General features: G+C 42.3%; 1 protein-coding gene across 28 annotated transcripts in view; it reads right to left on the minus strand.

Moving 5' to 3' along the window:
- The window catches only part of MBNL2 (muscleblind like splicing regulator 2), a 223,511-nt gene that overhangs the window by 43,300 nt on the left and 164,376 nt on the right, over window positions 1–15,835 (minus strand). For all 28 annotated transcript variants that reach the window (XR_013274601.1, XR_013274600.1, XM_077483025.1 and 25 more), the window contains one exon: window positions 1,987–2,151. Coding sequence is in view for 26 of the 28 variants with exons in the window: in XM_077483025.1 (XP_077339151.1) it covers window positions 1,987–2,151 (165 nt within the window). In the remaining 2 variants the exon portion in view is untranslated. The remainder of the gene's footprint in view (window positions 1–1,986; window positions 2,152–15,835) is intronic.

The following is a 15,835-nucleotide window of genomic DNA, read 5'->3' on the forward strand; positions in this document are numbered from 1 at the left end:
TACCGGGTTTTGTCCTAAAGTAAGTCGGTCATCAAGTAGCTATATCTTAATGGAATCCTTGTGCATCTGCTAACATGCGCATATTTCGAAGCGTCTGTGTGGCACAATTTTGCAGTAGGGTCGGGACTGCTTTTGCAAATTTTTCTCGTGTAGGGAAGCCCACTGAAACACATGGTTTTGTCTTACACATGGTGTGCTGGCAAACACAGAAAATGCGTGGAAACGCAAGCTTGCTCTGTCACACCAGCATAGTATGAAAGTAGTCTCAAAAGATACAATGACTTCAATACACACTAGATGTCATGTTCTATACCGTATAGCACATGGCATATATACAATAATGTAACCTGAGCATTAAAGTAGTTGTAAACCCTTACAAACCACTTTGACCTACAGGTAAGCCTAGATTAAGGCTCACCTGTAGGTCCAAGAAATATCTCCAAAACCTACACGGTTTAGGAGATATTTACCTGAAGACAGCCACCGCTGTCTATGGCGCATGCGCCGTAGACAGTGGCGTGCAGGCGCACTGGGTAAGCCGCAGATCGGGAGTGACATCATCACTACTCCGGCGAATCACAGCACCGGAGCAGCGAGACCCACGGAGACCCACCAAGAAGATGGACGCTCGGAACTACAGGGGACAGCGGTGACTTCGCTGGCTCCTGTGTCAGGTAAGTGACACATAATGGACTACTATGCGATGCATAGTAGTCCATTATGCTTTACCTTTGCAGGGAATCAAAGAGGAAGTAAAACCATCAGGGTTTACTTCCTCTTTAAATTATTACTATTATAGGATTCCACACCAAGGGGTCTGCAGCTTGCAGACCCCTTGGCTCGGAATGTTTTCAGGATTTCAAATAGGATACATAATGTGAAATGGTTATACACATTGGGAGTTATTTACTAAAGGAAAATCCACTTTGCACTGCAAGTGCACGTGGAAGTGCAGTCGCTGTAGATACGAGGGGGATGTGCAAGAAAAATAAAAACAGCATTTTAGCTTGCACACGATTGGATGATAAAATCAGCAGAGCTTCCACTCATTTCAGATCTACCCCTTAGATTTAGAGCGACTACACTTCCAAGTGCACTTGCAGTGCAAAGTGGATTTACCTTTCGTAAATAACTCCCCATTGTAACAAAAAGGAATAGCTGAACCATAAAAAAAAAAAGCCATGTTTTAATACAAACAGTAAACTTGTTTCACTCTTAGCCCTTGTACACACGGTCGGATATTCCGACAACCAAATCCGTTGATCCGTCCGAAACTGGTGTTGCATCCGATCGTTCGTAACGTGATGATGTTATTTCGTTACGACGTGACTACATTCAGGCTAGTAGCCAATAGCTTTGGTCTAGGAATTTGATCTGAGCATGCGTGGCACTTTGTCCGAGCGGAATTCTCTACAAACGATCGGACAAAGTCCGATCGGATCATGTTGTGGGAAAATTTTATAGCCCAGCTCTAAAACTCTGTCGGTCGGATATTCCAACGGAAACAGTCCGATGGAGCCCACACATGGTCGAATTATCCGACAACGCGGTCCGATTGGACATTTTGTCCGACCATGTGTACAAGGGGTTAGAGATATTAACAAGAATGAACCCATGTTATTTGCCAGAAAATGTTTATCTGTGTAAATGTAAATGTGTATCTGGGGATATTGAGCTGGTCTCGCTGGCTTGCAGAGTGCCAACAAACTGATCTTTGTTTACGGCAGCTACTAGCCACTAGAGTAATCAAGCACAAAAACACAAACACACGTGTGCACAGTGATGTCGGTTCACACCTGTGTGTAAGCAATGATTAAAAGCGTCAGTCATGCATCCTCTAGATTTCCCTCGTCACTCTTTCCAGGAGAATGTTGTTTAACAGAAATTTATGAGAGCAGAAAAAGGGAATTACAGCTATACCAAACACATAGTAAATCTGGGCAGATGTTTACAAGGGTGTATACCTAACACGTAAAGCGTACTCACCATTGGCTGCAGCTGTGTACCCGGGAACATAAACTGCATCTGCTGGGCAAGCATGGCAGCAGCTGTTTTCTGCTGAATAAGATTGTTCCTGCCATTTATTTCTAGCTGGGTTTTTAGATGCGTTGGCGGATGAAGATATTTGCAGTTCTCCCTTGAGCATCGTCCCTGAAAAAATATTGTTCGGTTAGATCTAGCACTTTGTCTTTCAAATGAGATGTAAAGGGAATACACCATTAGGCGATGTAAATTACACATGACATGAGTCCCACCCACCTCAACTAGTGACTCCAGCAGTCAGTCACAAAGGCTCTGTCACTGACCGTACTAGTATGTGTAGGTCTCCAAAGCAAACAATAGACTGAAAAAAGAATGGTGTGGATGATGATATCAGCTTAACCATTCTATTTCTGCTGGTTTGAGTACACACTAGCATGGTCAGTAACAAAACAGTGGATTTACTAAAGGCAAATAGACTGTACACTGCAAGTGCTGTTGCACTCATTTTCCCCAGAGCTTAGTGAAGCTCTGTTAAGTTGCATTGTCCAATCATGTGCAAGCAAAAATGTAGCTTTTTTTAAAAAATTCTTGCACTGAGGTAGGTATTCTTTACAAAGTGAAGCCTCATCACATTCACTGAGCTCTGGGAAAAATGAGTGCAACTGCACTTGCAAAGTGCACAATCTATTTGCCTCTAGTAAATCCACCCCAAAGCCTCCCTGTCAGACTGTGCTAGTTTACTGTGCAGGACACAGAAGCACTTCTGGTAAGAGAGCATGGAAAACAGTAATTATGCTAGTGTCACATCATCATCCATGGCCACGTCTCCAGAATAGGAGTACCTGCCTATATAGCTGCAATGTCTAGAAACACTTGCAGTAGGAGAGAATGGACAAATGGCAATAGCACTGGTATGACTAATTATATTAGGCTCACTTCATCAATCACAACCAAGAATAAAGGGTGCCTGCCCATTTAGTTGCAATGTCCTTCCTAAGGTCATTGCACAGAGTCACCTCTGCTGAATTTGTATTGATATCAGCAATCTGTAATCCTGTGCACATCCTAGTAGCAAAGGCCAGGGTAAAACCGTGAGCCAGAGTTCTTTTGCTTCAGAAGGAACATACTCACTGGGGAAGGGGGTCAAGGTTAACCTCATCAATGTGCGGTTATTACTACTACTACTACTACTACTACAGGTACTTAGCGCTGTCACTCTATGCATCGCTTTACATATATTATACATTCACATCAGTCCCTGCCCTCAAGGAGCTTACAATCTAAGGTCCTCAACTCACATTTATACATACACATACTAGGGCCAATTTAGAAAGAAGCCATTAACCTACCAGCATGTCTTTGGAGTGTGGGAGGAATCCAAAGTATGCAGAGAAAATCCACAAAGGGACAGGGAGGACATTCACACTCCAGGCAGGTAGTGCGGTGTCTGGGATTCAAATCAACAACCCTGGTGCTGCTACTTAACCACTGTGCTGCCCAATCATTAACCAAATTACAACATATTGGAGTCTTGTAAGGTAAATATACTTAAGCACCGATATGGGGTGGTGATAGTACATAAAGGGGGGGGGGGGGTGCAACTATTCACAAATGATCTAAACACCAATAAAAAATATTGTATATAAGTGGTGTGCTAAACCCAAAAATGTATAAAATATAATACAATAGATGACGCAATAAATATGCAATGATAAAAATATATATAAAAATGTATGTGCAATAGTCCACATGCAAACATAAAAAAAACTTCAGTGATGAAAAAAACGAGAATTCAAATGTCTCCATATTCCGTGACACACTCACACTGCGAGGAGGAGATCTGTACTGTTCGAATTGATCTTACAAGGCTGTTTTTACAAATATCAAAATGTGAGTGCATCTTTATAGAATATTCTAAATAAATCAATTATATACAATCTTGCGCGATTATGAGCTTTTCATTTGCTTTGGGAATTTATACTTGGAGATTTTGATGCCAATATATGGAGAGAAGTTTGCTGGATCCTGAATCAAACAGCTGATGTCTGTTGCTCCTTGTTCGGCTGATTTTCTGGATTATTAAACAAAAAAAGCGTGATTAGACCCAAAGGGGTCTTTTCCTTTGAGGTGAGCAGACATTGCACACAGAGATGGTGGTGATTAATATCTTCTTTATCACCTGTATTCTGCAATGTTTTACGGAATATGGAGACATTTGAATCCATGTTCCGACTTGCCTCGCCGCGACCTGCCGCGGCCTCAGCGGCGACTTGCAAATGACTTCTGTATAGAAGTCAATGCAAGTCGCCCAAAAGTAGTACAGGAACCTTTTTTCTGAGTCGGAGCGACTCGAGTCGCTCCTCTCAGAACGGTTCCATTGTACAGAACGGGGGCGACTTGCGAGAGCGATGCGAGGCGAGTCGTGTCGCCTCGCCCGCTGTGTGAACCGGCTCTAAGGGCCGGTTCACACTGCAGGCGAGGCGAGGCGACTCCGACTTGCCTCGCCGCGACCTGCCGCGACCTCAGCGGCAACTTGCAGATGACTTCTGTATAGAAGTCAATGCAAGTCGCCCCGAGGTCGCCCAGAAGTAGTACAGGAACCTTTTTTCTGAGTCGGAGCGACTCGAGTCGCTCCTCTCAGAACGGTTCCATTGTACAGAACGGGGGCGACTTGCGAGAGCGATGCGAGGCGAGTCGCCTCGCATCGCCCGCTGTGTGAACCGGCTCTAAGGGCCGGTTCACACTGCAGGCGAGGCGAGGCGACTCCGACTTGCCTCGCCGCGACCTGCCGCGACCTCAGCGGCAAATTGCAGATGACTTCTGTATAGAAGTCAATGCAAGTCGCCCCGAGGTCGCCCAGAAGTAGTACAGGAACCTTTTTTCTGAGTCGGAGCGACTCGAGTCGCTCCTCTCAGAACGGTTCCATTGTACAGAACGGGGGCGACTTGCGAGAGCGAGGCGAGTCGTGTCGCCTCGCATCGCCCGCTGTGTGAACCGGCTCTAAGAGTATAAGGACAGATTTGTTTTAAAAAATCACATTTGTGTCACATTTATGTTGATCTTTCTTTTAGAGCATATAAAATGAAAAATTCCAGCATCAAACACTTGCAAGAATTAAAGGATATTTCAAATAGAAATAACATTTCTAGGTTTAAACCTCAACATCAGGCAAAAAAGGTTTTGTCTAGGAGCGATCAGAAAGCTTATACTCACCTGATCCTTCAATCCTCTGGGAAACGGCACACCCCCGCGCTACAACGGTGGACTGTTCTTGGTCTATGGAGCTTGCTCTGAGCATGATAACTTCAGGAACAGTCCACTATTCAAAACCGCTGGAGCATGGGATTGAGAAACTGGTCTCGTACTGGGAGGATGGGAAGATTAAGTATTTCTCCGCTCTCCTCTCCCATAGAAAAAAAAATGAGCTAACGTGTACATTGTGAGCACAGCCCCACTGCATTGGATAAGAAAAAAAAAAAATTGCTCGGAGTTCAACTTTAAGACAGCTGGAAGCAACCTCATATGCAATTCAAAATTCTTTTTGTTCTCCTGCGCATGACTGGGTATCCAAATTTTACCCAGATTTTATTCAAAAAGCTACACGGGCATTTTCTATTCCTCCTAAAAGCAGGTTAGTGTCAAAGTGTGAAAGCAATTCAAACTAGAGCTGCACAATTCTGGGCAAAATGAGAACCACTATTTTTTTTTGCTTCGAATAAAAAGATCACTATCACTCGCAACGTAAAATCTTTCACATTATACAAAAAAAAAAAATTGGTCTAACTTTACTGGTTCGTTTTTTGTTTTTCCAAAAAAAAAAAAAAAAAGATTTGAAAGATTGCTGCGCAAATGCAGTGTGACATAACAAATGTTGCAACAACCACCATTTTATTCTCTAGGGTCTACTAATATATATATATAAATAATATAATGTTTGGAAGTTCTAAGTAATTCTCTAGCAAAAAAAAAAAAAAATATATATATATATATATATATATATATATATTAATTTGAAACCAACAAATGTCAGAAAAAGGTTTAGTGTTTTAAGTGGTTAAACTTTCCTCATTTAGACCCCTTCCACGCTATGCTTCCCCAAAGTAAAGCAGCGATATTTTTAGGTTTTAACCCCCCGCTAGCGGCCGAAAAGGGGTTAAACCTGCCCCCAAAATTCCGCTGCGGCGGCACTTTGCTGATGGCATGGCGGTGCTGCCCCATTGTTTTCAATGGGCAGGAGTGGTGGAGGAGTTGTATATTAACCACTCCTCCACGTCTGCAAAGATGCTGCTGGCAGGACTTTTTGTGACGCCCTGCCAGCACGGCGCCCCAGTGTGAAAGCACTCGGGCTTTCACACTGGGTTTGCAGCTGAGGCTTTTTTCAGGCGCTATTTTTAGCGCTGTAGCGTCTGAAAAAGGACTCCAGTGTGAAAGGGGTCTTACACACGAAGTCTATTCCTTTTACAAGTTACAAATGTTTATACTTAAGTTACACTGCTAAAGAATGTTGTGATTCTTGGCAGATTGCCCAGTATTTCTCTTCCTTTCTTTTGACGGCTGTGGCTTCAGAAGAACAGAGAGAATTTTTTGCATAGACAGAATCGTGAAACACTTTTATCAAGATTCCCCTGGGGAAAAAATCGTGATAACGATTCTTGACGATTAATCGTGCAGCTCTACCTCAAACCAATGAAATGTTCCACAAAAGTAAGGGAAAACTATTCCCAGAAGTAGAAAATGATTATTTATCCTAAAGTATAACTAAAGACATAACCTTTTTTTTCGTTTTGGATAGAGTAGAGAGGGATTCAAATTCCTGTCAGTTATTTATTGATGTCTATACCAGTTAGGGAAATTCACCCTCTCTATTTGTCCTGTTTACAGCGATCATCAAAAGTGCAAGTAAAAGAAAATCCCCAATTTTGGGTTGACACCATAACGGTGATAGAGGGAAAATCTTCCAATGGGGCCACAGCAAGCGTGGTGATGTCACTCCCACTCCCCAATCCCAGCGTTGTCACAGGGGAGGAGATTACATGCTCATGCATACTGGATATTATAGCCGGGTGTGGGAAAGGAGTGGTAGGGGAGCACTGGAAAAGGGGTGGGGCCTTTGCAGAAACTTTGTCCCTTTGCTCTTCATGGGGCAAGGTGAAAGTTGCTCTTTAAAAAAAAAAAAAAAATGAAGGTATATACAGTAAATTTGTAAATAATTTGTTAAAAATAACCACAGAAAACCAACTACAGAGCTAGATTTCATCTTTCTCACCAGGTTTCATGTTAAACCCATATACTGTATATTTACAGGTTACCAATTTACAGTTACACAGGAGGTCTGGGGCTAGAATTATTGCTCTCATTGACGTTCGTGATGATATCTCACATAAGTGGTGTGATTACCATTTACATATGCATGCAGGACCTATGTGTGCGTTCGCATTTTCACATGAGCAAACTTTTTTTTTTTATTAGAAATACATTTTTTGGCACTTTACCTTTATTTTATTTTTTTATTGGATTTTATTGCTATCACGAGGGATGAACAACATGGGCAGTGACAGGTCCTCTTTATGGAGAAATCCCATATCTCTCCTGTGTCCTTCAAAGCATCTGACAAAGCTGAGATGGTTGTTTTTAAGTTCCGTACCATGTCGATATTATAAGCGTACACATTTTATAGTAAAATTCACTGTTCCTCTGTAACTTCACTGTTGCTGGGAGATGTGTTTAGCCTTTGCGCATCAGAAACCCAGACCAAATTTGCATTATAGACTGTATGGTTTGCAAAGTATGCCCCATATACCATATCCTTTATGGAAATCTAGCTAGCTGCATAAACGTTCATTAAAATTATAAATATATATACAATTATATTATAGTTATATAATATTTATTTCATTAAAAATAATGTTGCTTAGAGAGACAAAAACAGAATAATATAAAATTGTTCAAAGTTTAACAATGCTAAATAAAAAATTAAAGATATGAAAAATATACACTATGGGGGTTATTTACTAAAGGAAAATCCACTTTGCACTGAAAATGCACTTGGAAATAAAGTCGCTGTAGATCCGAGAGGGACATGCAAGAAAAAGAAAAAACAGCATTTTAGCTTGCACATGATTGGATGATAAAATCTGCAGAGCTTTCGCTTCATTTCAGATCTACTCCTTAGATTTAGAGCAAGTGCACTTTCAGTGGATTTGCCTTTCATAAATAACCCCCTATATTACCAAAAGTATTGGGACACCTGCCTTTACATGCACATGAACTTTATACCAGTCGTATTTAATTTTATTACTATCACAAGGGGGTTTTAAGAAAACTGTGTGTCTTTATATTCACAAAGGCCTCATGTACTGATAAACGGATGTTTAGGAGCAGTTGGGTGTTTTTTCAGTAGCCCTGAACTCTCTTCTATGTTATCTTATCTGTACATGTACACCAAGTAGTTTATAGTCATTTAGACGCAGTCACGTTTAGTGGCATATTTTTTTTTTTTTGCAAGGACCAGTTCACACCATAGAAACGCAGTCTGGATGCATTCCAGGTACTTTTCTGCATGCACGTTTTTCATGTGTTCCAGTGCGTTTTTGATGCAGTACAGTGCTTTTTTTCTCCCCTCTTTTTTCTTAACCTTAAGGGCCAGTTCACACCAGATGCAGTTCCGTGCAGTTCTGTTTTTTCTACACCAATACAGTCAGTTCCAGTCAGTTTCTGCACCAGAAACTGACTGCATGGTGTGAACTAGAGCCATTGTTATACATGGAAATTACTGTGCATGCATTTTTAGGGCCAGTTCACACCAGATGCAGTTCTGTTTTTTCTGCACCAATATAGTCAGTTCCAGTCAGTTTCTGCACCAGAAACTGACCGGAAACTGACTGCATGGTGTAAACTAGAGCCATTGGAATACATGGAAAACACCGTGCATGCATTTTTGTGTAGAAAAAAAGCACACGGAACTGAATGGAACTGCGTCTGGTGTGAACTGCCCCTAGTGCAGAAAAAAGCGCACTGAACTTCGTCTGGTGTGAACTGGCCCTAAATAACAACAAGAGTGTTGCAGTGGGTTTTTGGTGCATTTAGGTGCGTGCCAGTGCGGTTTTTATGCTTTTTACAGCATTCCAGTGCAGTCCAGAGCAGAAAAAAAATGCAGCATGTTGTACTTTTTTTTTCTACAACAGGAACGCACTGGAACTGCAAGCTCTGGTGGGAACTATGCCATTGAAAACCATGTAACCTACTTTCCATGTGTTTTTGATGCAGAAAAAAATGCAATGGACTGCATGTGGTGTGAATGGGCCCTTAGAAAAAATAAAAAATAAATGCGTTCAGTACAAAAGTTTATTGGCATTTGAAAAGCCAAATGCTTGTTACAGTGTCCAAACGCGTCTAAACACGGTAAATTGCGTTTATAGGAGTTTTTAATATGGAAACATTTCTGACCATTTGCAATATAAAGAAAAAAAAAAAAACAGACTTTCCAGAACCATTGTATATTGAGGGCTGCAAGGGGGAGGCGAGAGAGTAAGAGACAGGCACAGACTTTTTTTCCCGCATTGTAGGCATTTGAAAGGGTATAGTGATCAGTACAATGTGTTATCTGGAAAAAACGCTTTTAAACCAAAGTGTCAATTTCGGTCAAATTCCAGCACTCAAAAGAGGTTTTCAAACGTCCTGTGTACATATAGGCCTAAGACGTCGGGTCCATATTATGGAGACATCAGCTATATAAATCGAAGTCTGATGTCTCCCATTTTGCTGTAGATGTGGATCTCCCTCTCCCCAGGTACCTGCCACTCCACTGGCCATAAATCCAGAAGTGTTCAGAACAGAGAATTTACATGTGTACTCAATATCACAAGGAGACTGATAAGCATGAGAATTAGGTTTGCAAAGTTCCCCACTTGCCAATTGAACCTATTAAATTCCTTGGCATATTAAATACTGTCAAATACTTGCGACCTGGGGGGGTGGTAGTCCTACGATGTTTTGAAATCTGAGGAAAGTTTAAATATTTAAAAAATTACTACACAGTCCCATGTATTAAATCAACATTTACTGGCAAAAAATAAAATGTAATGTGAGAACAAATGTATGAAATAAGCTTGAAGCAATCTTAGGGACTTTTTCAGAGCAGCTCCCTGTCACATTTTAACATATCACAGGTTCATGAAAGGCCTTTTCTACATGCCAAAAGGAGGTGCTGGACACAACATCCTGACAGATGGCCACCTCGGCTTTATTTCAGTTTATTAACAGATCTGCATGTATCAGATAGCTAAGCTGCTCATGGGCAGTCTGGGCTACTTTATCCTCCTGAGCAAATATCTTCTGAGTCAGCTTTGTGCCTCATCTGGCCGTAAGGAGAATATGAGCAAAGTATACAGACTCTGGCTTCTATTGAAGGATGCTAAATTCATTTAAGAAAATTACCTGAACATAATGGCAGAATAAGAGGGTCAAGAAAAACCTGCTGAAACAAAAATACCAAAGAGGAATATTACTGCAGTTTAGAATAAACCATTTCCGATGCTGCTTTTAACTAGTGCTGCTCAAATTGGCAAATACCCCAAATATGTGCATCAATGAAGTCAAGGAATGTGGGCAATCGGTACACCCTACACCCCTGGCACTAAAAAGTCTGGGAGGTGCCGGTGACATCACTAACCAAATTTGGTTCATGATGTCATGTCACCCAAGAAAGCCAGCGAGAAGTTTAAATCACCACACCTGAGAATGGGAAATTTAGAGGTGGAAGTGCAACAGGTTTGTTTTAAAAGCCAGTAAGTTTGTGCATTATTTCAAAAAAAGGCTTTTTAAAATTGTGTGTGTGTGTTTTTTATTTAACTCTTTGTGAGCATGGGTAACAGGGCACTAATGTACACATGTTATCATTCCCCTGGGAGAGGGTGGATATATGGTCGCATCCTCATAGTATGGGGGCTTGCAGATTCCACCATAAATTGCCTCCCCTATTTTACTATTAACCCCACCTGCTTTGGAGCACATGGAGTTGGGGGAAGAGGCTCTGTCCTTCAACACTGGGATAAAGGTACACTGCTACGGAGGTGTGGCAAGGTACCATCCTAAAGTTAAAGGCACAAGGCCATATTATGGTGGTGTGGGGTTTGGGAGTGGGATTCCATGACTGTAGATCTTCTTTCCTGGCCACCCAGGCTACATGCCTGAATAAGTGTCTGGTTGGAACCCCAAACTGTGGGTGTTTTTATTTTGGTGACAATACATTGCCGAATTATAAGCCAGCTCCATACTGGTTTAGAATTTAACAATGCAAATAGATCCCTGCTGACTTTAAATAGCCATATGCATAATTATATGCACATAATTACCACTATGTGTACACAATTATGCATGCTGTACAGCATTTAGTGCATTTTATGTACCAAATTAAAAGGAAAAAACATACATGGGTACCGTATATACTCGAGTATAAGCCGAGATTTTCAGCCTCTTTTTTGAGGCTGAAAGTGCCCCCCTCGGCTTATACTCGAGTCATCGCTGTCTGCCCGCTCGATCAGCGTGTCGAGCAGACAGACAGCGGCCATTCTATTCAAAAGCCGCGCCTCCGGCTCCGCCTTCGCCTGTGATAGGCGGAACACTGAATTTCCCAGCAGCCTGTGTTCCGCCTATCACGGACGTCGTATCATCCTCGTACTACGGACGAGGATGATACGACGTCTGTGATAGGCGGAACACAGGCTGCTGGGAAATTCAGTGTTCCGCCTATCACAGGCGAAGGCGGCGGCGCAGCTTTTGAACTTACAATGGCCGCCGACGAAGAGGGCACGGGACGGGGGCAAGGCAAGGCACGACACGGGACGGATGCAAGGAGGCAAGGCCCGGCACGGGACGGAGGCAAGGAGGCAAGGCACGGGACGGAGGCTCGGGACAAAGGTAGGCTGGACACACACACACACACACACACACACACACACACACACACACGGATGGAGACACACACAGGGATGGATGGATGGATGGATGGAGACACACACACACAGGGATGGATGGATGGATGGATGGATGGAGACACACACACACAGGGATGGATGGATGGATGGATGGAGACACACACACACAGGGATGGATGGATGGATGGACACACACACACACAGGGATGGATGGACGGACACACAGGGATGGATGGACGGACACACAGGGATGGACGGACACACAGGGATGGACGGACACACAGGGATGGACGGACACACACACAGGGATGGACAGGCATGTCTCACCCTCGGCTTATACACGAGTCAATAAGTTTGCCAGTTTTTTTGGGGGTAAATTGGGGGCCTCGGCTTATATTCGGGTCGGCCTATACTCGAGTATATACGGTAATCTCTCCCTAATGAAAAAGTATGTTTTGCCTTTAATTGTATTTTAAAGAGTGTTCACTTAGCTTAGAGAAAGGTAAAGCTGTGTTCACTAAAATCGTGTAATTATAGTGCAAGCAAAAATCTTTTTTTTATTTTCCTGGTACTTGAGAACATGAAATGAACTCAGTGTTCCCTTATTCAAGCTAGATAAACATTGCATTTGCCAAGTGAACAACGTCTACTACTGGAAGGCTGCAGTTAAAAAATTATTAGGTTTATATATGTTGATTTAAATTAAATACTTGTTCTGTCCTGTGAGGAAATAACATACCAAAATTCTCTTGTGTATAAACCAAGCCCACAACACATTGACCCGATCGAAAATGGCAAAAAACAGTGGTGGCTGCATATATTTATTAGTACCCCACCTATTCTCATCTGCAACAGGTCTTAATGGCTGTAGCTTGATATTCTCCTGACACTATAAGAACACAAATGTAGGAGAGGCCATTGGTAGAGTATGGGGTCCTTTTTCATATAAAGCATGAGGTGAACCTCAATTATTTAAATAATCTTGCATAACTATATTATGGTTTTAAAAACAGATTAAAACCTGACCTTAAACATCAGGTGAATGAAAGCAATACTGATTAAGTATTCATACCCCTTAAAATTTTCCACATTTTGTCATGTTCCAACCACATACGTAAACATATTTTATTGGTATTTTATGTAATAGATCAACACAAAGTGGCACATAACTGTGAGGTGAAAGGAAAATTAAAGGTTTTTCATATTTTTTTTAAATAAATAAATATGTGAAAAGTGTGACGTGTATTTGTATTCAGTCTCTGAGTCAATACTTTGTAGAACCACCTTTTGCTGCAATTACAGCTGAAAGTCTTTTTGGGGATGAGCTTTGCACATCCAGAGAGTGAAATGTCTGCCTATTCTTCTTTGCAAAATAGTTTAAGCTCTGTCAGATTGGATGGAGAGCGTCTGTGAACAGCAATTTTCAAGTCTTGCCACAGATTCCCAACTGGATTTTGGTCTGGACTTTGATTGGGCCATTCTAACACATTATTATTATTCAGGATTTATATAGCGCCAACAGTTTGCGCAGCGCTTTACAATATGAGGGCAGACAGTACACTTACAATACAAATCAATACAGGAGGGATAAGAGGGCCCTGCTCGTTAGAGCTTACAATCTAGAAGGGAATGAATATGCTTTAATCAAAACCATTCCATTGTAGCTCTGGCTGTAAGTTTAGGGTCCTTGTCCTGCTGGAAGGTGAACCTCCACTCCAGTCTCAAGTCTTTTTGCAGAGTTTAATGCCACGTACCTTCAAAATAAACTGACGGTTTTTCTGACGGAGTTCCGCTGAAACGGACTTGCCTACACACGATCACACCAAGGTCAGATTGTTTAGAACGCAGTGACGTACAAAACGTACGACAGGTCTAAAAAAAGGAAGTTCAATAGCCAGTAGCGGCCCTTGCGTCATTTTTGGTCCGTCGGAACAGCATACAGACGAACGTGGGGGTTCCCCTTAAAATCCATACCATACCGCAGGACCTGGTATGCTCTTGGAGGGGGAACCCATGCCGGTTTTTAAAAAGAAATTGGCATGGAGTTCCCCTTTAAGATCAGAGCACAAGTCGCATGCCAAATTTGGATCAGTCAAGATGGCGATCCGACTTTGATCCGACTTCAGCGATATTAAATGGGTTGAAGTAGGATCAAAGTCGGACCAAAGTAGTGCAGGAAACATTTTCAAAGTCGGACCAGTTAAGACAGCTTCCGTAGGGAAACATTGATTTTCACATGTCATGAGTTCCCAATGTTGGAGCGTTTGTCGTACCAGTGTGAACCGGTTTGATCTTGATGTAGGGAATCCCAGAACAGAAGTAGAGCAGCTGAAGCTGGCATTTTATCGTCAATTTAACCAGCATTTATTTTCCTTTACAAGTGTCAGTTTTTCAGTAATTTGTATATGTAGAGCACTACTCCTGTAGGAGCTGCTGAATTAGTTGTACAATTTGCCAATCACCCGTACTGCCATACACATAACAACCCATAGAAATTGAGACAGCCCATATAAGAATTTTAAACTTGGTTTTATTTGCAGAACATGAACTTGGATAGGAGGAGGATTGTGTGAGATGCTCTTTTGCTGCTTATCAATTCTTCCCTTGACTTCTTGTGCAAATTCTTAGTACAATGCTATAATAAAGAGTCACTTTGAATAACCGTTTACAGATAGACTTTAGTAGAATTATCTCTGAGGATACACAGGCCGGATAATAAAGAGTCACTCTGAATAACCCTTCACCCGTAGACCTTTTCCTTTAGAAAAATTCTGTGTCCCCTCCAGTCATGCTTGCTGATCTACCTCTGCCAGTTGATCGCTACTTCCATTTGTATAGCTCTCCCAAGTTAAACAAAAGGGCATTACTCTGAATAATTCCCTCCTGCCTGACTGATTAGATTTCCTTGGGTGTTGAACCTAAAGCCACAGGCCATTACTGCCTATTTCAATGACTCACATGCCAACATCCCTCAGTCTTTGGAAGTATTGTTATTTAATTAATACCTTGGTCCATAGATTCACAGTATGTAACTCCATCCTCTCCTCCGTTAGTTTCCCTGGGCTTCTACTCACTTGTCCTCCCGATCAACAGTCCATGTTTAACTCACAGAAAGTCGATCACCCAGTTGTCTTCCACTTTACTCTTACTTCCTCCTGATGGCTCCTCCATCCCTCCTCTCCACATGATGCGTTCCCCTCCCCGCAGGGGGGGGGGGGGGGCAGGCTGTACCAGCTCCTCCATCCCGTCTTCCTCTCCTGCTAGACTCCTACCTGGGAGCATGTGACCCCAGCTTATATGGGAGGCCTGCCCTGCCAAAGCAAATTAATGATTGGTCAGAGCTCTCCACATGAGCTGCCTGCCACTCGGATCTCATGTCCTGCCCCTCTTCGAGAACAATTCCACTGGAAGCATAGGGAGGCATCTTTGAGCCAGAGCACAGGTGGCCACACCCCCCCACTTCACTGACACTCCCATTCCCCAGATCAAAACAACCAGGCCTGCCTGAAGTCACAGGCCTGGCTAATTTTGCCTAAAGCTGCATTCTGTCACTAAAACACTTCTATATCACCTACCTTTAGGTAGTGACCACTACATATACATTGTGCAGGTGTGTCACTTCACAGCTAAGGGTATACCACATGCATGTTATTTAAAATAATTTTTCCCTTTTACTGTTGCCCTGAAAGCATTATTAAAATTTCTGCTCCTTGTCAAATGTTTGCTTTGGTATATGTTCCCTATGGTGGTCCACAGCCCCAATGCCATTTGTTTTACAAATCTTTGCCTATTAGCCTAAAAAATGACCACTGTTTTTTTAAAATTCAGTTTCAATTGACTTTGATGGGGTTCGAATTCAACACCTGAAGTTTAGTCATGGTCTGCCACCCTGTCTCTAACCAAAGTCAGGTACTGTA

The sequence above is a fragment of the Lithobates pipiens genome, unplaced genomic scaffold, assembly GCF_037356315.1.
Source record: "Lithobates pipiens isolate NorthernLeopardFrog02 unplaced genomic scaffold, aLitPip1_a1.2 Scaffold_16, whole genome shotgun sequence".
Classification (NCBI taxonomy): Eukaryota; Metazoa; Chordata; class Amphibia; order Anura; family Ranidae; genus Lithobates; species Lithobates pipiens.